At 39.2% G+C, this 24,681-nt stretch overlaps 1 protein-coding gene across 1 annotated transcript; it reads left to right on the top strand.

The window, feature by feature from the left end:
• Nucleotides 1-6,045: 6,045 nt before the first annotated feature.
• Nucleotides 6,046-22,478, top strand: LOC149121530 (vomeronasal type-2 receptor 116-like). The gene is made up of 4 exons (XM_089315570.1): nucleotides 6,046-6,102; nucleotides 17,928-18,155; nucleotides 19,253-19,376; nucleotides 21,565-22,478. Exons 1-4 carry the CDS (start codon nucleotides 6,046-6,048, stop codon nucleotides 22,476-22,478), a joined length of 1,323 nt encoding a protein of 440 aa, XP_089171696.1.
• The last annotated feature ends 2,203 nt before the right edge of the window (nucleotides 22,479-24,681 follow it).

Raw genomic sequence — 24,681 nt, 5'->3', positions numbered from 1 at the left:
AATATATCCTACATCAGGCATCATGTGATCCAGAAGAAAAGGGTTAATTCACAGTATAGATAATTTCAATATAGTCAGAAGATTTGGAAGTTTTCTTTTTGGTCATACCCAGATTCCCATAATATCAAAGAAAATCACACTCAATAAATAGTCCAATGATAGAGACAGAAAATAATCTATATAATATGATATGTATACATAAAATTGCATTTTTACATTTTTGTAAGTTTGAGCCTACCAGGTAATACAAGGTGTCTATAAACAGGAATTGTGAAATCTGAAAAAAATCCCTGGATTTATTTGTAATTGTTGAACAAAAAACATCTTGAATTTCAATTCTGAACTAAAATGAAATTATTTTAAAAAACCTAATCCTGTATGTTCACACTTGTGTGAGCTACACAAATTAATATTGATATCTCCATCCATGTTTTGCTTATGTTATTGAAGTACTAAATTAGCTTCCATAAAGTTGCAACCAAAGCTTTGTGGAATGGACTCTACAACAACTCATACCCTAACCACCCTTGCAATTACTTCATACACTTTTTTCTTTGGACAGGAAGAGTAGACAGTGAGAGAGAAAGAGAGACAGAGAGAAAGGTCTTCCTTTTCCATTGGTTCACCCCCCAATGTCTGCTGAGGCCCTGCGCACTGCACTGATCCGAAGCCAGGAGCCAGGTGCTTTCCCTGGTCTCCCATGCAGGTGCAGGGCCCAAGGACCTGGGCCATCCTCCACTTCCCTCCCAGGCCACAACAGAGAGCTGGACTGGAAGAGGAGCAACCAGCACAGAATCCCACACCCTGACTGGGACTAGAACCTGGGGTTCTGGCACCGCAGGCAGAGGATTAGCCTATTGAGTCGCAGCACTGGCCCATACACTTTTCTTGATTGAGTTAAAACAATTCCCAGTTTGTTGCAAGGGTGCATGAACAATCAATTTCTCACAATTTAAACTCATGAAATGGTGGCCTCAAATATACAAAAAAAAAAAAAACACTACACTTCAACCAAAAAGAAACCTTGAGAATAGGGAGGTTGAGGAAAAATAAGGACTTTTGAGTACACATGCACCTCTCACCACTCATTGCACTGCTCTCTTTCCAATTATGCCTGTCCTACAGCTTCAGTGACTTCCAATGGAAATCCAATTTGCAAACAGTGCTTGGGATGACATATCATTCCATGACCAAGGCACCATTTGGAACACGATGATATCCACAGTGTGTGGATTTTCCTCTGGGTCTTGGGTTGTTGGCTAAAATTGGAGAGTTTCCCTGAAAGAGTGCACATGACCAAGCCTTGGTCACCAGTGAAGAGATGATAGAACGGCCTACTGCATTCAAGAAAGTGTGGCTTCATGAGATGAATTAGAAACAGAGGAAGGTGAGAGGAGTTGATGTGTGAAACTTTGAAATATGCATTTAATTCTCACTTCACATGTATGCATAAAATATGAAGTTTCTCACACATGTCCTCAGCCAGTGTCTATTAGACGTGGAAGTTGGTATCAGCAGTGGAGAGAATGATAGGAACATGAAGAAAAAAGCACATTAAGCAGACAGAGGCACACACACAAACACATAGATGCTACATATTTTCCTGTACACATTCTGAAATGCTTAATCATATATGGTGAGAATCATTACTGTATTTTGATGGACTATGGACTCAAGCAGATTACACAAGAAGATGTGTAAGTGGATTAACTTTGTGGAGGGGTCGGTTTGGGGATGAACTTCTGCCCTTCTCTGGATATGCATACTCATTGGCAAATCATGAAGCCCATTTCTCCATTTGAATACTGCAGGCCTGGGAGAGACATTAGGCACAGCCATGAAGAGACTTTCTATTATACACATAGGGTCATCAGTGGTGAATGTGACCTTTGGTCTTCTCTATGAAGAATCATGTGAAATAGTGAAACTGATTTTTTTTTTAATTCCAACACTAATTTTTCTACAATTACCAAATCCCAAAAACAGGCGACTGACCTAACAATGCTTGGCCCCTATGCACACAGGTTTACAGAGCTATATCCCACAATGCTCCAGGGACAAAATAGAGTCCAAAGCATGTTTTTCCAAAGCTGTTTTTCCCACAGTGGAGAGTGGCAGGTGCATAGCCTCAGGTGATGCCATGAGTTCTGGGATGGGACAGAAGTTTAGCAATGAAAATATATAGAAGTCAGAGCTCATCTGATCTTAGGAACATTAAGGCAAGGCCTCAGCCCTGTGACTCCCTTTGAAATGTCTTCCTTGTGATTCTAGCTGTGTCCCTGTGTGACTCAGTAGACTAGCACACACTGTTTATAGGTTGAGGGCATACAACAATAATGGGACCAGGGTGCCTACATAGAGATCTATTCTCCCTGCAGGGGGATGAGACAGAAGATATAATCCAAAAGAATTTTTTCCTAATATCAGAGACTTTCCTAATAACAGAGACTTTAACTTTATGTTGGGTTGAGTTGACATGTTCTTTACTGTGATTTTTCTCAACCTACTCCTGAATCCTTTATACAGTTCACAGGACATACCTCCCTGGAACTGTGATAATTCCATGAGGTCAAGTGTCTACAGAGATGGAGACCTGGTACTGGGTGGGTTTTTCCCCCTTTACTTCCTGGAACCAGAATCAGACATGGTCCTGTTATCTTTTTTATCCAGGCCAAAGGATAAAATGACAGTAAACTGGTAAGTCCAACATTGAGTTATGTGTTAACTGTGGTTCAGACTGCAAGTGAGTGTGTGCTTGTATTGGTTAATCTGCTTAAGAATTCTAAAAAATGTACACAGAAGTTTCAGGAATGCAGATCAATGAAGGCTGGTGTTCCTTCCCTTTCCATTTTACTTTTTTCTCTACTCCTTCATGGGAGGAGAGAGAGATGGATATATTTTGTATTCATCTGATATCCTGAACAGACTCCTAGAATCTTGAAATTAATGAGACAAATGGAACTCCAGCCCATATCCCCATCCCCACCCCTGCCTGCCCCATCCAAAACCCATGGAACAGAGAATGGCCTGAGGACAGTGTTATATCTAAGGCACTCACTCTAGGTGTCATTGCTAACAAATGTGCTTGGTAGAGAAGCTGTTTTTGTCTGAGATCCACCACCTGACATACACACTGCCTCCCATACATCAACACTTGCAATCTACTCAATGGAAGTCTTTTGGGAACCTGCCCCTGAAAATAAATCTTTACTCTTTAATCTATGGTATTCTGTATGGGAACTTTGAGAATTTCTTTTGCTCAGGAGGAGCCCATGCCACAAGCATAGATGCCTGTTGTGGAGACTGCATAGAAATTGATTTGTTATCATCCATTGACTGGCACCTTTCACTGCACAATGTTTCCATGTTTTATCCATTTTGTGGCTTTTATCAACCTGTAGCATACTTTTCTCATACTATTTTTTAAAGATTTATTTATTTATTTGAAAGTCAGAGTTACACAGAGAGAGGAGAGGCAGAGAGAGGTCTTCCATCTATTGGTTCATTCCCCAGTTGGCTACAATGGCCAGAGCTGTGCCAATCTGAAGCCAGGAGCCAGCAGCCTCCTTGGAGTCTCCTACATTGGTGCAGAGGCCCAAGCACTTGGGCTATCTACTGCTTTCCCAGCCCATAACAGAGACCTGGATTGGAAGTGGAGCAGCCAGGACCTGAACTGGCAATCATATGGGATGCCAACATTGCAGGCGGCAGCTTTATGGGGTATGCCACACTGCCGGCCCCCTTCTCATAATATCGTAACAGCTAGGTCTACATTTGGTATCAAGATACTTGTGCTTACTTATTATTGATGTAAAATATTGATGTAAATTATTGATATAACTATTAAGAATACATGTTTTTCTTTATTATCAAAATTCTATTCAGTCTTTTTTATACAACTTATTTCATATGATTTATATCTCACAACTTGGAAAACCTAAACCTTATGAATGTTAGGATATACTGAACAAAATATTGGTTATTCATCAAATAATTTACCAAGTACCTCTCATGTGACAAACTAAACACGCTATGCATGGTTACAGTATGCATTATGAAATCAGTGGATGTCTACATGTGAGACAGACTTATTTTATCTAGAATGATCACACATCCTGGTTTGCTTCCTACAGCCTATTTATGCCAATAATCCTTGTGTATTCATTAATATCATCCTATATTATTGCTAAAAGTGTACCAGTTTGGAAGGTCAATTACATGGTCACTGTAGATACTGGAAGGAGTATGAGAACTGTTTACAGAAAGGAGATAAAGTTCTGACTGTGCCTTCTCTCTGTTGATGACATCAAGCCTTATGTTCTTCATCTGCTAATTAAGGATATTACTACTACAAAACAAAATTCTTATTATGATAAAGTTAAAGGTTTATAAAATGCTTGTTCCCCCACCAGCAAGTGTCCAGCATCTTTGTAGATGAAATGTAATTACTTCATATGTATTTACTAAGAATATATGTTTTTCAATGTTCTGAATATAAACTTTACCATTGGTGTTACCTATAAACTAAATATTTGGCAAAATTGATCAATGAAGCAATCATAGACTTGTTCTGCCTCTAGACATCATATTCTAAAATCAATCTTGCTTTATCATCAAATTTTTAAACATCTTCCAAGTTTAAAAAATATTTCATACACAAGTACTTTTGCACATTTTTATGAAACAAGGTCATATTTCAAAACATGGATCCTGTGTCAAATCACCATTCTAAACTGCTTTAAGTTCCATGTTTTGCGAAATAATAGCATCGAGATCACTAAGTGGAATCTAATTAAAAACATTTCTTATATTTTAAATTTGTTTCAAGGTTATAGGAATCACAGTAATAGTTTGGAGAGATCTCTATTTTATTATCACTGCAGCTTATTGCATACACTTGAAAGATGAGTTAAGAACACTGAAAAAATTTGGGTTTTGAGTGAGATGTCAGTCATGAATACACATATCTAGCGCTAATGCTTATGATCTCTATAGGATTTTTATCAACTTTGTACACGGTCCAGAACTTAATACCGGGCAGGCATGTATTTGGGGGAAAAAGAAGCAAACTTCTCAGCTTTCAACTGACAGCAAGAGCTACAAGTAACCAAGCACTGAAAAATAAAGCCCTTCATGAAATAATTAATTGCATTTAAGCAGAATGATTAAAAGCAAGAAACATTTCAATTAATGCTATTAATTTGCCATTCAAATAAGTAAATCTAAGAACTAAACAGACTTCAGTAGCATATAGATAGAGAAATAGATAAAATGGAATTTCGTGCATGAGGAAAAGAGTGAATTAAAATAAACATTGTAAGTATTCTGACAATTTGAAATTCTGAATGAAATGCTCATTTTCAAGACAAACATAACTGAATGAAAATACTTCTGTTGGTATTTGTATATTATAACAGAAAATTACAGAAAGGGCTCATGAAAATCCCTATGGTGAGTAGATGAGAGATGCTTCCAAACGCTAAAATGACTGACAAGTCAGAGATGCTTGCCTCTTGGGTTCCATCCCTAAGTAAAAGTGAAATCCCATGTTGGGACACATCAAGGCTTTCCTGAAGGACTAGGGAAGGTGAGTGTGATCATGGACACAGTTTGCTTCAGAGGAATCTGAGGGTCATTCCAAAATCTTCTAAGAGCCCTTGGAACCTCACTCACACCTCCTCCATGTGCCAGAGCTGAGGCACCACTGTGTGGAAGCCTGAGTCTGACCATTGCTGCCTCAGGGTGTGGCTGTGTTGTTGCTCTGAATTCCATAGTCTCACCCTTCTCCCTGATGCTGCCCCTCTCTTTAGGTGGCTGTGGAAGAACTACCAATATGTGCTGGCCTTCCACTTTGCTATCCAGGAGATCAATAAGGACCCCCAGCTCCTCCCCAACCTGACCCTGGGTTTCCAGCTGTACAATTCTGTTACCAGTGATCAGTTCACCCTAAGGAGCACTCTGCACTGGCTGACTGGAAACATTTATTTCATCCCTAACTTCACCTGCCAGACACAAGGCAAGACGGTTGCCATAATTGCTGGAACCATGTCAGCATTTTCAGCTGAAATTGGAACAATGTTGGAGCTGTACAAAACCCCACAGGTAAATCTGTTGTGAATTCTGGTGAGAATTTCTGCCATCTCCCACCACACATGTCCAATTTGAAGCAAGGGTCATGTGGAACACAACTGCACATATAGCACCACGATTTGAAACAGATTCTGGGGAATTCCTTAGATTGTGAGAGAGATCACTGTCTAGGCCCAATGTATCCATCCCCACCTGCTGAGAAAGTTGACTGCTGACTATTGACAGGAAATACCCACAGCGCAGAGATATCCTAGGAAGACTGAATGTTAGACATGGGTATATCAAGACCTGGGCCCAGACTTTCCATTTGGAACCCACTGAGGTCCATGACAGTCCCGAAGATCATCAAGGAGTGTTTGGGGCTGAGTTACACTTAGATGAGATTTTACCCTCTCCTATACCTAATCCTGACTTCCTCACATTCAGCAGATTCCTTCACAGGACTCCCAGTTCACTTCCATGTGCAACTAAGAGATTTAGATCTTAGTGTTTGACAGAATAAAAAACAAATACAGGCAGACAGTGTGCACCCATTCACAGTATAATCACAAAATAGCCACCATAGTGCTGGTGCTCACTGGCCATGGTGAAAGTACTCAATCCAAATCTTACAAGTAGGTGTTAGGAAACCAATCACATAACCAATCAAGCTGCTTCCCAGGGCCTGTATTCACATTTCCAGGATTCTTAATGGAGACCCACTACAAAGAGGTAGCAATCTGCACACATTACCATCAAGCTCAGACTGCAATAGCTGTGGTCTGAAAAGCAATTTTATCTATACTCAGAGATGATAGGTGAATATATTTTTCAAGACAATTTAGGATATGCTGTGAAAACAAATGAAATTCAAAGTATCAGGAGATCAACCCACACAAAATATTTGTCCCCGAGGAAACACACAACACCAGTTGCAGTGGGAGCTGTTCTCCACATGTCTCATGAGGTGAGAGGTGGGAAAGACAAATGTCCTGGTGATTCTGAATCCAAAATACATGCCTTCTTCTTCCCAAATATACATGAAGAACGTGGGTATCTTACACATTATCTTTCATGCTATGCATGAAGATGTACATTTCTTCTGCTAAAAGCAACAGGCATTGAAGCACAGTTACTCTGATCCCAAGTGATAGAATTTTCTTATGCCTACACATGATATTTCTTCATAGGACTTTTTCAAAATCACTTCCCAAGACAGAAAACTCAAAACCCACAAAAGTCAAATCACAGCGGTTTTCTTTCCATTCAGATCACATATGGCCCTTTTGATCCCATGCTAAGTGAGAGAGACAAGTTTCCATCGCTCTATCAGATGGCCACTAGTGACAGCTCTCTGGCCTGTGGAATGCTCTCCTTGCTACTACATTTTGGCTGGATTTGGGTGGTGATCTTTGTATCTAATGATATGAAAGGAGAGAAGTTCCTACAGGATATTCAAACCGAGATGGTAAAGAAAGGTCTCTGCTTGGCCAATATAATAAAGCTCCCAGACACTAAGTCAAGATATGAAAAAACTGAAATATCCTTCCTAGCAGGGCTTCGAATTTCATCTGCAAATGTGCATATTCTATATGGTGATGTAAGGAGTGTGTATACCATGGAATTTCTAAGCAAATTCTATTTAACCCTGGGGAAGGTGTGGATCATGGCTGCAAAGTGGGAGATAGTTGTGAAGGAGACAGACCACATGCTACACTCTTTTCATGGAGGCTTCTCATTTTCATACCACAAGGAAGAAATCCCTGGCCTCAACCACTTTGTCAAGACAGTGGACCCTTCCCACTACCCAGAAGATTTCTTCCTCAGTCAACTATGGCTTCATGCTTTTCACTGCTTGCCTACTGGGTCACTTTGTGGAACAATTGGAGTCTGCCCACCAAATGCTTCCTTTGAGTTTTTCCCAGGACGCATTGACATGCTGACCATATCTGACTCCAGCTATTTCATCTACAATGCTGTGTATGCAGTGGCCCATGCCCTCCATAAGATGCTTTCAGAGCAAATAGAAAAGGGATCTCCAGGAGATGCAACTCAACCAAGGATTTTTCCATGGCAGGTAAACATCTCCCAGAACAGGACATTTATTGAACATCTGTTTGCATCCTCAGGTATTTTTATTGCAGTACCACATGACCATGTTTTCATGTTGAGATTGCCATGATCAGGTATAATGGAAAGTGGGTTCTTTCACAACAGACTGGGCATAGATACATCTGTAATTGTTATCTACGTGTGGAGAATTTGTTATCTGCTATGGAGCATTTTAAATATATTTTCTGTTATGCAACATGTTAAAAATAATTTTAAAATGGTCTATATGCTAAGAAATGCACATAAGTCTACAGATAAAAGAGTTTTTTGTCATCTTATCATACTACAACCAACACCCATATTAATAACATAGCATTACTAGTACTGCAAGAGTCCTCAGTAGCAACCACTTAATTTTTTTAATGTGTGAAAGAGGAACATATTGTCAATAATATGATTTGATTTATTTTTTTATTTTTTTTACAGGTAGAGTGGACAGAGAGAGAGAGAGACAGAGAGAAAGGTCTTCCTTTGCCATTGGTGCACCCTCCAATGACTGCCGCGGGTGGTGCACAACGCTGATCCGAAGGCAGGAGCCAGGTGCTTATCCTGGTCTCCAATGGGGTGCAGGGCCCAAGCACTTGGGCCATCCTCCACTGCACTCCCGGGCCACAGCAGAGAGCTGGCCTGGAAGGGGGGCAACCGGGACAGAATCTGGCGCCCCGTCTGGGACTAGAACCCTGTGTGCTGGCGCTGCTAGGTGCAGGATTAGCCTATTGAGCCATGGTGCCGGCCTATGATTTGATTTAGCGAAGCACTACTTATAATTACATAGGAAATTATCTAAAGTCCACACAATTTTATACTCATATATTAACTAACACAAATGAGAGGAAACAATATTTTTGTACCTCTGGCTTATGTAATTTACTGTGATGACCTCCAGTTTTAAATGTCAAGATTTCATTCTTAATTATGGCTGTGTAATATTCATATATGTGAGATGATATAATATGATATTTTATATATATATAAGTATCTCACCAATTCCTTCTCCCAGCCATCAGTTGATGGACCTCTAGATGATTCTACATCTTATGTGTTGTGCATTGAGCTTCTGTAAAGTTGGGAGTGTAGGAGACTCTTTCTTGTCCTGATTTCAATTCATTTGGATACATTCCCAGGTCTGAGACAACTAGGCCATGTTGTAGAACCAATATTGGTTTTCTGAGGAGTTCCTCTATTGTCTTCCATTATGTTTGTACTGGCTTATAATCCTTCCCATCAACATTGTATTGGGGTACCTTTTTTTCCTGATCCTCAGCAGAATTTGCTATTTTTCAAATTTTGGATAATATTCATTCAAAGTGGGGTGAAGTGAAATCCCACGTTAGTTCTTATTGGTGCTTCCCCGATGGTTAGTGATCATGAACCTCTTTTCATGTTTCTCTTGGGCATTTGTATTTCATCCTGTGAAAAAATCCCTGTTCATATCCTTAGTTCATTTCTTAACTAGATTGTTGGTTATGTTGTTGTTAAGTTTCTTGCATTCCTTATACATCTGGAGATTAATACTTTATTGGAACCATGTTTTGCAAATATTTCTCCCATTTTGTAAGTAGTGTCTTCACTTAGATGAGTGTGTCTTTTGCTGATGAGAAGTTACTTAGCTTAATGTATATTCTTGCCTTTATTGCCTTTACTTCTTGGATTTTATCCAAGAAATTCTTGCCAGGGAAATGACTTGTAGTGTTTCCCCAGTGTTTGCCTCTTGTAATTTGATGGTTTCAGGTTTTAGGTTTAGATCCTTGATAAATTATGAGTTGATATTTGTATAGGGTATGAGGTAGCAGTCTGATTTAAAATCTCTGCATGTGGAAATCCAAATGTCTGCATTTGTTGATGAGACTTAATCTAGGGAGTGAGTTTAGCTCCATGTAACATTTTCAATACAGATTCTATAATGACATATCATAGAATAATGTTTCTCAGAGTATAGTGCAATGTTTAGAATATCCTAACACAGCTCATCACAAAGACTGGGAAGAAAAAATGATCAAAAGTACTCTTTTTGTTGGAATGTATGTAAGGTTAGGAAATGTGGACTCTGGACATATCCCACAACAACTATATTCCCTATAATAATATCCCCTACAGCTGTGTGCTGTAGTCCATGCCCTCTGTGAGACATTACTGGGGCAAATAGCAGTGGGGTGCACATTTTATCATAAAATGACTCTGAAACAGGAAAATATCCTGATCAAATTATTTGAGTAAATCAAATAAATTGAATGTCTCACAGAAGATAAATATATATTCTATATTATACATATATGTAAATTAAATTGACTTCAGCATGTTTACTTCACTATGTAATTTCTGAGATTACATCCAATATTAATTAACATCCTATTTGTGATTTGATAGACTCACATTTTAAAAGTAAATGTACTGGCCGAGAAGGCTTACAAATATAAGATTAGAGAATATTTATGAAGTTCTTGGTTCAAATTAGTGAAGACATAATGATAGTCCTTTAAAGAATTGGCTGTCCCACAACAGGTGTCAGGAGACTCTGAAAGTCAAGAGTTAATACACACTGTTCAGATACTAACTGCCATCAGGGTATTGTTTTTTTATATAGTAAATAAAAATTTACAAAGTACAACTTTTGCATTGTTGTAGCTTTTTCCCCCATAACCTCTCTCCCACCCATAACCGCCCTATCTCCCACTCCCTCTCCCATCCCACTCTTCATCAAGATTCATTTTCAATTATCTTTATATACAGGTGATCAACTTAGTATATACTAAGTAAAGATTTCAAAAGACTGCACCCACCCAACCGCACAAGATATAGAGTACTGTTTGACTAGTTGTTTTACTGTCAATTCTTACAGTACAACACTTTAAGGACAGAAATCCTACATGGAGAGCAGGTGCACAGTGACTCCCATTGTTGAGTTAACAATTGACACTCTTATCTATAAGTCAGTAATCACCCGAGGCTCTTGCCATGAGCTGTCAAAGCTTTGGAAGCTTCCTGAGTTCACCAACTCTGATCTTATTTAGTCAAGGCCATATCACAGTGGGGGTCCATTCCTCCCTTCAGAGAAAGGTGCCTCCTTCTTTGATGGCCCATTCTTTCTGCTGGGATCTCATTCACCGAGATGTTTCATTCAGGTCATTTTTGCCACAGTGCCTTGGCTTTCCATGCCTGTGAGACTCTCATGGGCCTTTTAGCCAGATCCGAATGCCCCAAGGGTTGATTCTGAGTCTGGAGTGCTGTTCAGGGCATTTGCCATTCTATGAGGCTGCTGTGCATCCTGCTTCCCCCGTAGGATCATTGTCTCCCTTTTAATTCTATCCTTCATTATTTACAGACACTGGTCTTATTTGTGAAATCTCTTTGACAATTATGTACTTAAAATGATCACTTTAACAAGTGAGATGGAATGGGTACATGCCACCTTGATGGGATTGAATTGGAATCCCCTGGCATATTTCTAACTCTACCATTGGAGGTAAGTTGGGTGTGCATGTGCCAAACTGTATATCTCCTCAATCTCTTACTCCCACTCTTATATTTAACAGAGATCACTTTTCTGTTAATTTTAAATGCCTAAGAATAATTGTGTATTAACTAAGGAGTTCAACCAATGGTATTAAGCAGAACAAAAAATACTAAAAGGAATAAAATAGTAAGTTCTTCCTCAACAGTCAAGACAAGGGCTTATCTGGTCATTGCTTCTCATAGTGTCCATTTCACTTCAACAAGTTTCCCCTTTGGTGCTCAGTTAGTTGTCATCGATAAGTGAGAACATACGATATTTGTCCCTTTGGGACTGGCTTAATTCACTCAGCATAATGATTTCCAGATACCTCCATTTTGTTGCAAATGTCCAGATTTCATTTATTAAACAGCTGTACAGTATTCTGTAGAGTACATATCCCATAATTTCTTTATCCAGTCATCTGTTGATGGGCATTTAGGTTGATTCCATGTCTTAGCTATTGTGAATTGAGCTGCAATAACCATTGAAGTGCACACAGCTCTTTTTTTCCAGTTTAATTTCCTTTGGGTAAATTCCAAGGAGTGCGATGGCTGGGTCATGTGGTAAGGCTATATTCTGGTTACTGAGGACTCTCCAAACTGTCTTCCATAGTGGCTTTATCAGTTTGCCTTCTCACCAACAGTGGATTAGTGTCCCTTTTTCCCCACATCCTCGCCAGCATCTGTTGTTAGTTGATTTCTGTATGTGAGCCATTCTAACTGGGGTGAGGTGAAACCTCATTGTGGTTTTGATTTGCATTTCCCTGATGGCTAGAGATCCTGAGCATTTTTTCATGAGTCTGTTGGGCATTTGGATTTCCTCTTTTGAAAAATGTCTGTTAAGGTCCTTGGCCCATCTTTATATTGGGTTGGTTGTTGTGGAGTTTCTTGATCATTTTATAGAGTCTAGTTGTTAATTCTTTACCAGTCATGTAGTTTGCAAATAATTTCTCCCATTGTGTTGGTTGCCTCTTCACTTTCCTGACTATTTCTTTTGCTGTAAAGAAACTTCTCAATTTGAGGTAATCCCATTTGGCTATTTTAGCTTTGACTACCTGTGCCTCTGGTGTTTTCTCAAGAATTCTTTGCCTGTTCCAATGTCTTGAAGGGTTTCCCCTATGCTCTCAATTAATTTCATGGTGTTATGGCATATATCTAGATCTTTGATCCATGGTGAGTGGATTTTTGTATATGGTGTATGATGATAGGGGTCTTGTTTCATACTTCAACATGTTGACATCCAGTTTTCACTGCACCATTTGTTAAAGAGGCTGTCCCTGTTCCAGGGGGTTGGTTTTAGCTCCTTTGTTGAATATGAGTTGGTTATAGATGTTTGGATTGATTTCCAGTGTTTCCATTGATCTGTCCATCTGTTTTTGAACCAGTACCAGGCTGTTTTGATAATAACTTCCCTGTAGTATGTCTTGAATTCTGGAATTGTGAATACTCTGGATTTGTTTTTATTGTAAAGGATTGCTTTAGCTATTCACGGTCTCCTGCTTCTCCATATGAATTTCAGCATCATTTTTTCTGGGTCTGTGAAGAATGACTTTGGTATTTTGATTGGTATTGCATTGAACCTGTAAATTGCTTTTGGGATAATGGACATTTTGATGATATTGATTCTTCCAATCCATGAACATGGCAGATTTTTCCATTTTTTGTTTCTTCTTCTATTTCTTTCTTTAGTGTTTTGTAATTTTCCTCATAGAGGTCTTTGATATCCTTGGTTAAATTTATCCCAACGTACTTCAATATTTTGTGGCTATTGTGATTGGGATTTATCTTAGAAGTTCTTGCTCAGCCACAGCATTGTGAGGGTATACAAAGCCTGTTGATTTCTGAGCATTAACTTTGTATCCTGCTACATTACCAAACTCTTCTATGAGATTCAATATTCTCTTACAAAAATTTTTGGGATCCCCTATACATGGGATCATGTCATCTGCTAACGGGGATAGTTTGACTTCCTCTTTTCCCATTTGTATTCCTTTAATTTCTTTTTCTTGCCTAATGTCTCTGGCTAAAGCTTCTAGGACTATATTGAATAGCAATAGTGAGAGTGGGCATCCCTGTCTGATGTCAGTTTCAATGGAAATGCCTCTAACTGTTCCCCATTCAATATGATGCTGGCCATGAGTTTATCATAAATTGCCTTAGTTGTGTTGAGGAATGTTCCTTCTAACCCCAATTTGCTTAAAGTTTCATCATGAAAGGGTATTGTATTTTGTTAAATGCTTTATCTGCTGCTATTGAGATAATCAAATGATTTCAGTTTCTCAACTTGTTAATGTGATTGATTCTCAAACACTGAACCATCCCTGCATACCAGGGATAAATCCCACTTGGTTCATGTGAATGATCTTTCTGATGTGTAGTTAGATTCGGTTTGCCAGGATTTTGTTTAGTATTTTTGCATCTATGTTCATCAGGGAGATAGGTCTATAGTTTTTTTTTCTCTGCTGTGTCTTTCCAGGGCTTAGGGATTAAGGAAATATTGCTGGCCAGCGTCATGGCTTACTAGGCTAATCTTCTGCCTGCAGCACTGGAACCCCAGGTTCTAGTCCCGGTTGGGGTGCCGGTTCTGCCTGGTTGCTACTCTTCCAGTCCAGCTCTCTGCTGTGGATTGAAAAAGCAGTGGAGGATGGCCAAGTGCTTGGGCCCTGCACCCACACAGGAGACCAGGAGGAAGCACCAGGCTCCTATCTTCAGATCGGTGCAGCACGCCGGTTGCAGTGGCCATCTGGGGGGTGAACCAACGGAAGGAAGACCTTTCTCTCTGTCTCTCTCTCCCACTGTCTAACTCCCCTGTCAAAAAGAAAAGATGATATTGGCTTCATAGAAAGAATTTGGGAGGATTCCCCCCTTTCAATTGTTTTGAATAACTTGAGAAAAACTGGGGTTAGTTGTTCTCCAAAAGTCTGGTAGAATTCAGTGGTGAAGCCATCCAGTCCTGGGCTCTTCTTTTTTGGTAGTGGGTTTATTGCTGATTCAATTTCTTTCATGGTTATGGGTCTGTTTATGTTTTGTATATCTTCATGGCTCAGTTTAGGAAGGTTGTAAGGGTCCAGGAATCTATCCATTTCTTCCAGGTTCCTCAATTTGTTAGCTTACATCTCTTTGTAATGGTTTCTGATGATTCTTTTTATTTCTGTTGTGTAGTTACATTCCAATTACCATCATTACTTTTATGGATTTGGGTCTTCTCTCTCCTTTTGTCAGTTCGTTGGGCCAATGGTGTGTCTATTTTGTTTATTTTTTCAAAGAACCAGCTCCTGGTTTTGTTGATCTTTTGTATTGTTTTTTTTGTTTGTTTGTTTCAATTCTGTTTATTTCTTCTCTAATCTATAGTAGTTCTTTTCTTCTGCCTGGTTTGGGTTGGATTTGCTGCTGTTTCTCTATATCCTTGAGGTGCATTGAGAGGTCATTTGTTTGGTTCCTTTCCAGTTTCTTGATGTAGGCACCAATTGCTATAAGCTTTCCTCCTAGCACTGCTTTTACTGTATCCCACAAGTTTTGATAGGTTGTGCTCTCATTTTCATTTGTTTCTAGAAATCCTTTGATTTCTCTTGATTTCTTCTATGACCCACTGTTCATTCAGAATCATGTTGTTCATTCTCCATGTATTTGCATATGGTGTAGAGATTCTTGGGTAGTTGATTTTGAGTTTCACTGTGCTATGGTCTGAGAAGCTGCATGGTATAGTTTCAATTTTTTTGAATTTGTTGAGGCTCCCTTTATGGCCTAGCATATGGTCAATCCTAGAGAATGTTCCATGTACTGGGGAGAAATACGTGAACTCTGTGGCTGTGGGGTGACATGTTCTGAAGATATCTATTAGGTCTATTTGGTCTATAGCATCAATTAACTCTGTTGTTTCCTTGTTGAATTTCTGTCTGGTTGATCTGTCCATTGGTGAGAGTGGCATGCTGAATTCCCCTGTAACCATTGTATTTGAATCTATATCTCCCTTTAAGTTCTTTAGTAATTCTTTCAAGTAGTCAGGTGCCCTGTAATTAGGTGCATATACATTTATAATAGTAATGTCTTCATGTTGGATTGATCCTTTAATCATTATATAATGCCCTTCTTTCTCTCTTTTAATAGTTTGTGTGTTAAAGCCTATTTTGTCTGATATTAGGATGGCCACCCCAGCTCTTTTTTGATTTCTGTTAGCTTGAAATATCTTTTTCCACCCTTTCACTTTCAGTCTGCATGCATCTTTGCTGATAAGGTGTGTTTCCTGAAGGCAGCATATAGATAGATTCTCTTTTTTAATTCAATCCGCTAGTCTGTCTCTCTTGGTTGTCAAGTTGAGGCCATTTATATTCACTGTGACTATTATTAAATACTGTCTTTTTCCAGTCATGGTTCCTTAAACAAGCTGTTTATGTATTTTGAGATTTGTTTGTAGTTTAGTTGGCTCATTTTCTACATTCACCTTTTTTTGTAGTGAAGTTCTTGTTTCTGTATTTCTGTGTGCAGCACGTCTTTGAGCCAGTGTTGTAGGGTTGGATGTGAGGATACAAATTCCTTCAGTTTCTGTTTGTCGTGGAAAATCTTTATTTTCCCTACATTCATATATGATAGCTTTTCAAGGTATATTATTCTAGGTTGTCATTGTTTGTCTTTTAAAACTTGGAATATATCATGCCATTATCTCCTTGCCTGTAGTGTTTGCGATAAATCTGGGGTGAGTCTGATTAAATTATCCTTAAATATGATTCATCGTTTCTCTCTGGCACAATTTAGGATTTCTTCTTTGTGTTTCACTGAGCTGAGTGTTGCCACAATGTGATGCAGTGAATTTCTCTTCTGGTCTAATTTGTTGGGGCTCCTGAGTATTTGTTGAATTTGGTTGTTTCTATCAATTTGCCTCTGTTGGAAGTTTTCTGATATTATTTCATTGAAAATGTTATACAAATAGAATTACACATAAACTGTATACACATGTTTATCAGTTTGGACTTGCCAGCAGCAGCCAGGGATGTCAGGTTCCAGAAACTTTATTATGAAAAATTATGCTTGGATTTCTAATTTATTTAACAGAATTCATCTGATATTTTATTCAATATTGTTAAACTCTAAAAAAATTATTTGAAAATCAAAGTTACTGTAAGAGAGTGAGAGACAGAAAGAGAAAAGGAGACAGATCTTGCATCTGCTGATTCACTCCACAATGGCTGCAAGGACCAGGACCGGGAACACTCTAAGCCAGGATGCAGGAGCTTCAACTGGGTCTCTCATGTGAGTGTAGGGGCCCAGGCAGTTGGACCATCATCTAATGCTTTCCCATGTACATTGGCAGAGACCTGAACCAGCAGTAGAACAACAGTAATTTAACCAGCACTCACAGGGATGCTGGGCACTGTGGACAGCAGCTTCACCTGCTGCACCACAAGGCCAGCCCAAATTTGCTAAAGTAAAAAAATATTGATATGAACATAATAGATTTCATGTATTTCATAGATACATTTCTAAGAAGATATCCATTCTTCCTTCCCTCCATCTCTCATTCTCCCCTCCTTCCTTTCTTTTTAATTTTTGCAAAAATAGCATTTCAATTTGCTTTATAATCACAGGTGTAATGCCACAGTAATCATAATGATTCATAAATGAAAAGTAGAAAGACCATGTTCCACAGGAACTTACACAAGATGATAAGCAAAAATGAAATCCAAGATATCAGTTTCATTTTGATACATGGTGGGGTTTTTCTTTGCATCTATAGTAACTACTACACATCACAGAAAACAAATTATATTTTCTGATTGGAACTGGTTTATTTCAGTAAGCATAAGGATAAAGGTCTCCAGTTGCATCCATTTTTTGTCAAAGAGAGGATTTCATTCTATTTGGTAGGGGGTATATTTTGAAAAGTGCACATGTTTGCACTCACCTATGGAACCATCACAATAATCAAGATATCGCATATATAAAGCCATGTTGTTCACATTTGGAAAACTAAGATGAGCTTTCCTAAACCTCTAACAATCTTTCAAGGTCAGCCACCCTGTGGGACACATCCTGTGATTTCTCTGGATTCAAATGGTCCCCATCATTTTAATGGGTGTTGGGGGGTAGAATTCCCTGCATTTGAACAATGATATGATGATCATTCAGACAAAAGTCAGCCTCCACCAAATAGAAACCCTGAGGATACACAGGAGGCAAAAGAAGGATTTCTCAGTCATATGCACCTCCCACCTCTAATCTGAATGTTCTCCCTCTTTCCAATTGTGCCTCCCCTCCAGCTTCATCCACTCCTGAAGAAAATCCAATTTACCAACAGTGCTGGGGAGGATGTTTCCTTCCATGAAACAAGACACCATATGGCACATTATGATATCCACAACATTGTGAATTTTCCTGCTGGATTTCGTTTGCTGTTTAAAATCGGGGAGTTCTCCTCTGAGAGTGCACATGACCAAGGCTTGGTCCTCAATGAAGAGATGATAGAATGGCCTATAGCATTCAAGAAGGTGTGGATCCATGGAAATATTCGATACATACAGAGGGTCTGAGAGGAGATTAAGTGTGAGATTTTAAATAAGCATTCAATTCTCAATTATCATCTTGGCTTCAAAAGATATGGTGTCCCTTACACATATATGAGTCAATGTGTATTAGAAGTTTATGTTTGTATTAGTTATTGATGATTTTACTTTGGAAATAATTATGCATTCAGATGTTGAGTGACTAAAATGAGCAATGTTAATGAATAAAGATAGATATCAGTATATAGACATAAAATTACAAAATACATGTGTACAGAAATTCTAAATTTTTTCAATTTTTTATTTATATAAGGTGAAAAATTTTCATTTCATGTATATATATAGATATATAGATTTAGAAGAACAGTGATATCTTAAATATGGTGAGAGTCATATATTTTAATGCAGCATGAACACAAGTAAATTATAAGTTGATCTATCCATCGCCTATTTGTAGAAAACATTCTCATTTTCATTGTCATTGTGGTTGCCAATAAGTGCAGTTTCTTTTCTGCATAGCATCTCACAGCTGTGGTCAAATGTTTTACCATCATTCTACTGTCAAAATCCCCCAGGGAATTTTGTGGGTGATTTATGTAACTATCATGCTTTATGCCCAAAATGCATTCTTAGTTTCTTGAAATTGATACTTTTCCTGAATCTAGAAGTCCAGAAGAGGATTAGATACACAATCCATATTTTTATAACATTTGCTCATCATTTCTCTGTGGCCTTGTCTTTTTCTGAATACTCAGTCTCAAATATACACATTACAGAATAATGATATGAATGTTAAAGATTTCAGAGGAAGAAATGTAGTAGAAAGAAACAAAGGCCTAGAAGAATAGATCTGGTGATGAACAAAATTACAGCAATCAGGTACCCTCATAATGTTTGGTAGACAATTGACAAACCTGGAAAGAGCATCATAGAAACTACAAATTGGATGTATGAAAAAATCAACAAGACAGAGAATGGGGAAGACAGTGATGACCTTCAGAGTGATGGGGCAAATAGAGACATCTTATCACAGTGCCTAATGATGTGCAAAACAATGACCATCGCTTCTCTTTCCCCCTCAGACTCCTCAGTCTTTATGTGGCCAGAGGTGTGGTCCAGGATTCAGGAAAATGCCACAGGAAGGAAGAGCTGTCTGCTGCTATATTTGTGTTATTTGTCCAGAGAGAGACATTTCCAATCATACAGGTAGAAAACATGTAACTCACTATGAAAACTCCACCATCTTAACTATTTCTAGATAAAAAGGAAACCAAGAATCTTTATAATGGGATAAGAGTGCCCCATTGTTCTCTATGCACACTTTCACTCACTCTTTCCATACACTTGTTGTATGCTCACTCTCGCCATCTCAGTAGTCTGGTGGTGCTCATCCTCTCTAGCTCAACACTGACACTGATTCTCTCTGATATCCTTCTTTTCCATCCAGTGCTAGATGAGGCTGTCTCAATCTGAGATCTTCTAGTAGGCCTACTAATGTCTGAACAAAAAATATCAGATGAGCATTTGTTAAGGCTCCCTAAGGATTTCTAGAAATCTTGAAATCAAAACTTTTCCATACACACCTGAGAAACAGGGAGCTACTTCACAGGAATTGTGATGGGAATATTGTATTACTTTCTGTGCTGGGTCTTTTACATAGTGCGTGCTGTGTAGTACACATAATGAGTGCCTCCCTTTGTCCTTTTGTTTTCTATACTAGAATAAGAGAAAATAAGAGTGAAATATACAGACAAAACATCCTAATAACTATGCAACTACATAACACCTCCAGTCCTCCAGTCCATGAAGCTTGTATGATTACCAACTTAAAACCTGAGTAGCACTTTACTACAAGTGTGGACCAACTAATATCATTTCCTTTCTTTTAAAAAATATTTTTTTAATTTCAAAGAGTTACAGAGGAGAGAGAGAGAGAGAGAGAGAGAGAGAGAGAGAGAGAGATTCCATCTACTTATTCAAGCCCCAGACATGCACAATTGACCAGGTTTGGCAAGGCAGATGCCAGCAGCCAGGTTCATTTGGGTCTCCCACATGGGTTCAGGGGACCCAAGTACTTGGGCCATCTTCTGCGGCTTTTTCCAGGCCATTAGCAGGGAGCTGGATTGGAAATGGATTACTGGAACACAAAACAATGTCCATAAGGGATGCTGGCATTGCAGCTGGTGGCTTTACATATCATGCCACAACACTGAATCTACTTTTGTTTATTAAATTGACATATGATTGAGAGAGAGACATGGTCACCAACTGGCCTGTTCTTAATGACTTCCTTCATGCTGCTGCTGCAGAAGTGTATTACTTCAACAGAGACAATGTGGTGTCCATGTGGTGTTCACATGACTAAAATGATGAACAAGCCATGCTCTCAGTGAAAAGGAGTGGAAAGTTTTCTTTCAATACTGTGATGAAAATATCACTCCCATATAACCATTAAAAAACTAGTAGTGGCGGCGCCGCGGCTCACTAGTCTAATCCTCCGCCTTGTGGCACCAGCACACTGGGTTCTAGTCCCGATCTGGGTGCCGGATTCTGTCCCGGTTGCCCCTCTTCCAGGCCAGCTCTCTGCTATGGCCCAGGAGTGCAGTGGAGGATGGCCTGAGTCCTTGGGCCCTGCACCCCATGGGAGACCAGGATAAGTACCTGGCTCCTGCCATCGGATCAGCGCAGTGCGCTGGCCACAGTGCGCTGGCCGCAGTGGCCATTGGAGGGTGAACCAACGGCAAAGGAAGACCTTTCTCTCTGTCTCTCTCTCTCACTGTCCACTCCGCCTGTCAAAAAATTAAAAAAATAAAAAAAACTTTAAAAAAACTAATAGCAATAATTCTTTTCTATGCAATCACAGCATATCAACATTTATATGGAAAGAGTGATGAGTCCATGCAGGAAATTAGAGTATTGACTGATGTATGGAAGTCCTAGGAGGGATAGATATTTTAAATAGGTCATCTACATTTGAGTATTAAAAAAAAACCTTAAACCTGGTAACCCCAGACAAATATTTTAACCCATGTGAACACAAGCTTCTCCAGAGAAAAACACTAGGGACAGTAGAGAAGAGGGTTTGGAAGAATCTATGCCCATATGAAATACAGGAACTACATCACTTTGAGAAAATAAAACACTGAAAGAAATATCTCTGAGTGACAAAATGAGTCCCCAGAGCCCCATGTGCTAAGGAGCTTGTTTCAGTGAGCTTCCTACACCTAGAGACGAGCATTCTCTCTGGGTCAGGAGTGCAGAAATATACTTTAGTGTGTCCTGGTACACATTAGAGCAGGCTGGACTCACCATGACATTGCAAAGGGGACCATTTTCCTTAACAGGGAAAAAGGAGTAAATTGTGAAGTGGAAACAGTCTTCCTTTTCTCCGCAGATGCAGAGCAGTGCATCCCGTGTGCAGATCACGAGTACCCAAACATGGAGAGAAACCACTGCCTCCCCAAGCTGGTGACATTCTTAGCCTTTGAGGATGCCCTGGGGATGGCTCTTGCCTCCGTGGCTCTGTCCTTCTCTGTCCTCACAGCTGCCGTCCTCTGGGTCTTTGTGAAGCACCGAGACACTCCCATCGTCAAGGCCAATAACAGGACCCTCAGCTACATCCTGCTCATCACCCTCCTCCTGTGCTTCCTCTGCTCCTTACTCTTCATTGGCCGTCCAAACACAGCCACCTGCCTTCTCCAGCAAATTACATTTGGCCTTGTGTTCACAGTGGCTGTTTCCACCGTGCTGGCCAAGACCATCACTGTGATTCTTGCCTTCAAATTTACAAAACCTGGAAGAACTATCAGGCGATTGCTGGTATCAGGAGCTTCTAACTTCATCATTCCCATCTGCTCCTTGATCCAACTGGCTCTCTGTGGCATCTGGTTGGGAATTTCTCCTCCATTTATTGAGTTAGATGCACATTCTGAGCCTAACCACATCATCCTGGTGTGCAATAAGGGCTCAGTCACTGCCTTCTACTGTGTCCTGGGCTACCTGTGCTCCTTGGCCCTGGCAAGCTTCACTGTGGCTTTCCTAGCCAGGAATCTGCCTGACGCATTCAATGAAGCCAAGTTCCTGACATTCAGCATGCTGGTGTTCTGCAGTGTCTGGGTGACCTTCCTGCCTGTCTACCACAGCACCAAGGGGAAGGTCATGGTGGCTGTGGAGATCTTCTCCATCTTGGCCTCCAGTGCAGGGCTCCTGGGCTGCATCTTCCTCCCCAAGTGCTACATTATTCTCATAAAACCTGATAAAAATTCTTTGAAAGCTTTAAAGAACCAACGCAGTTCTAGGGGATCCTGAAATTTTTCTCATGCATTTCTTCACATTTTCAACTTTGTAATCAAAAGGAAGTTGAATTCTAACACTGTAAAATAAGCAAAACTAAAAACCGTTGTTGTTTAGGCAATGAGTCCAGCAATTAAGATCACCTTGTTCCATGATTGTACAGTTTCCATATATGCATGGATATGTCCTCAGTTTGTCCTTTTCCACTGATCAAACCAATTCTGAGCCAATGCCACACTCTTACTTACTGTGGTGTAATAAAAAGTTTTGATATGTAGAAGGGTGTGTACCTTTGTTCATTTTTAGAATTGTACTATCTGTTTTTGGACTTCTATACTAACTTTAGTTTCAGTTCGTCGAGTTCCACTAAAAATCTTTTTTGGTATTTTGCTGAGTTAAATTTATAGGTTCAATCTGGGGAGCTATGACATCTTTATAAAATTCTGTGATCCAATATATTAATATTATGTTGCTTTTTAAATATCCTTCAAAAACATTTCCTAATTTGGTGATAAAACTCTTGTATGTCTTTGTCAGCTTTTTTCCTATGTACAACTTCTGTTTCTAGTATAAAGTCAGATCTTTTTTCTATTAAATTTTTAAGTTTCTTGCTGCTTCTGCTATAGATTCTGCAATAAAGTGGATTTATTTACCAAAATAATCACCTTGTTCCACATGAAACTCTTTGGGTTTGTAATTTGGTTCTGACCCCTGTCCCCAGATTCCCAGGAAATAAACCCTTTCAGTGAGTGGTGATGACTCAGAGATATTGGGTCCCTTTCAGTCAGTATTTTCCTGGCTCCTGGCCCTGGCCTCAGTTCAGGCTCAGCTACAGTGGGCACTGAGATGTGAAGCAGTGAAAGGTTGGTTTCTCAGCCATCTCTCTCTCCATTTCTCTCTACCTCTCAAAAAACACAATGCCATCTAGAAATAGTTTAATAAAAAATAAGAGTGATATTTAAAACGGAAACAGAGCTGACCAGCAAGTTATAAATACCAATGCCATTTTATATGATAGGGCTATCCCTGAAAATATACACACTGTTTGCTGCTTAGGACACCTGTCATTCTATAAGTCTTTTGTGTGGACTGCTCCCCATGTTGTAACATTCTCTCCATTTTAATTCTCTCTATTGTTATTACCAAACACTTGATCATATTTATATAATCCCTCTGACAGTTAATCCTATCTATACGATCAATTAAACATAATATGATCACTTTAACATGTAAGATGGCATTATTACCACCCAGTTTCATGGGATTTGGAGTATCAGAGTGAGATTTTAGGTTTACCCTTAGAAGTAAGTCCATGGGGATGTATGCAAAACTATACAGTTCCTCTCTCTCTTATTCCCACCTTTATTTTTATAGGGATCTACTTTCAATTGACTTTATACACATATGATTAATTCTATGTTAAAGAAAGAGTTCAACCAATGTTATTAAGTAGGAAAAAATAAAAATAATTAAAAATAATTAAAAACTGTTCCTCAACAGATAAGACAAAGGTTGTTTAAGTCATTGCTTCTCATAGTGACAGTTTGATTTATATAGCTTTCATTTTAGGTGCTCTGTTAGTTATCACAGATCATGGAGAACATATGGTTTTGACCCTTTGAGACTGGCTTATTTCTCTCTAAGTATGATGTTTTCCAGATTCATCCATTTTGTTGCAAATGATCAGATTTCACCTTTTTTACCACTGTATAGTATTCCATAGAGTACATATCCCAAAATTGCTTTACCCAGTCTTAGTTGATGGACATTCATGTTGATTCCATGTCTTAGCTATTATAAATTGAGCTGCAATAAACATGGGAATGCAGATAACTCTTGCATATGCTGATTTCATTTCCCTTGGGTAAATTCCCAGGAGTGGGATGGCTAGCTCATATGGTAGGACTACATTCAGATTTCTGACATGTCTCCAAACTGCCTTGTATAATGGTTTTCCAAGTCTACATTCCACCAACAGTGGATTAGGTTTCCTTTTTCCCCACAATCGCACCAGCATTTGTTGTTTGTTAATTTCTGTATGAGAGCCATTCTAACTGGGGTGAGGTGAAATCTCATTGTGGTTTAGATTTGCATTTCACTGATGGCTAGTGATCTTGAACATTTTTTCATGTGTCTGTTGGCTATTTGGATTATATCAAAAGTACTGTCAATATGTGAAGTGGTGCTAAATTTTAAGTTTTGATAATATAAAATGCTG

The sequence above is a fragment of the Oryctolagus cuniculus genome, chromosome 16 (genome assembly GCF_051225735.1).
Source record: "Oryctolagus cuniculus isolate XC-2025 breed Fujian yellow rabbit chromosome 16, ASM5122573v1, whole genome shotgun sequence".
In the NCBI taxonomy this organism is placed as follows: domain Eukaryota; kingdom Metazoa; phylum Chordata; class Mammalia; order Lagomorpha; family Leporidae; genus Oryctolagus; species Oryctolagus cuniculus.
The sequence above is the reverse complement of the archived record's forward strand: the minus strand, read 5'-3'. Positions and strand labels throughout refer to the sequence as shown.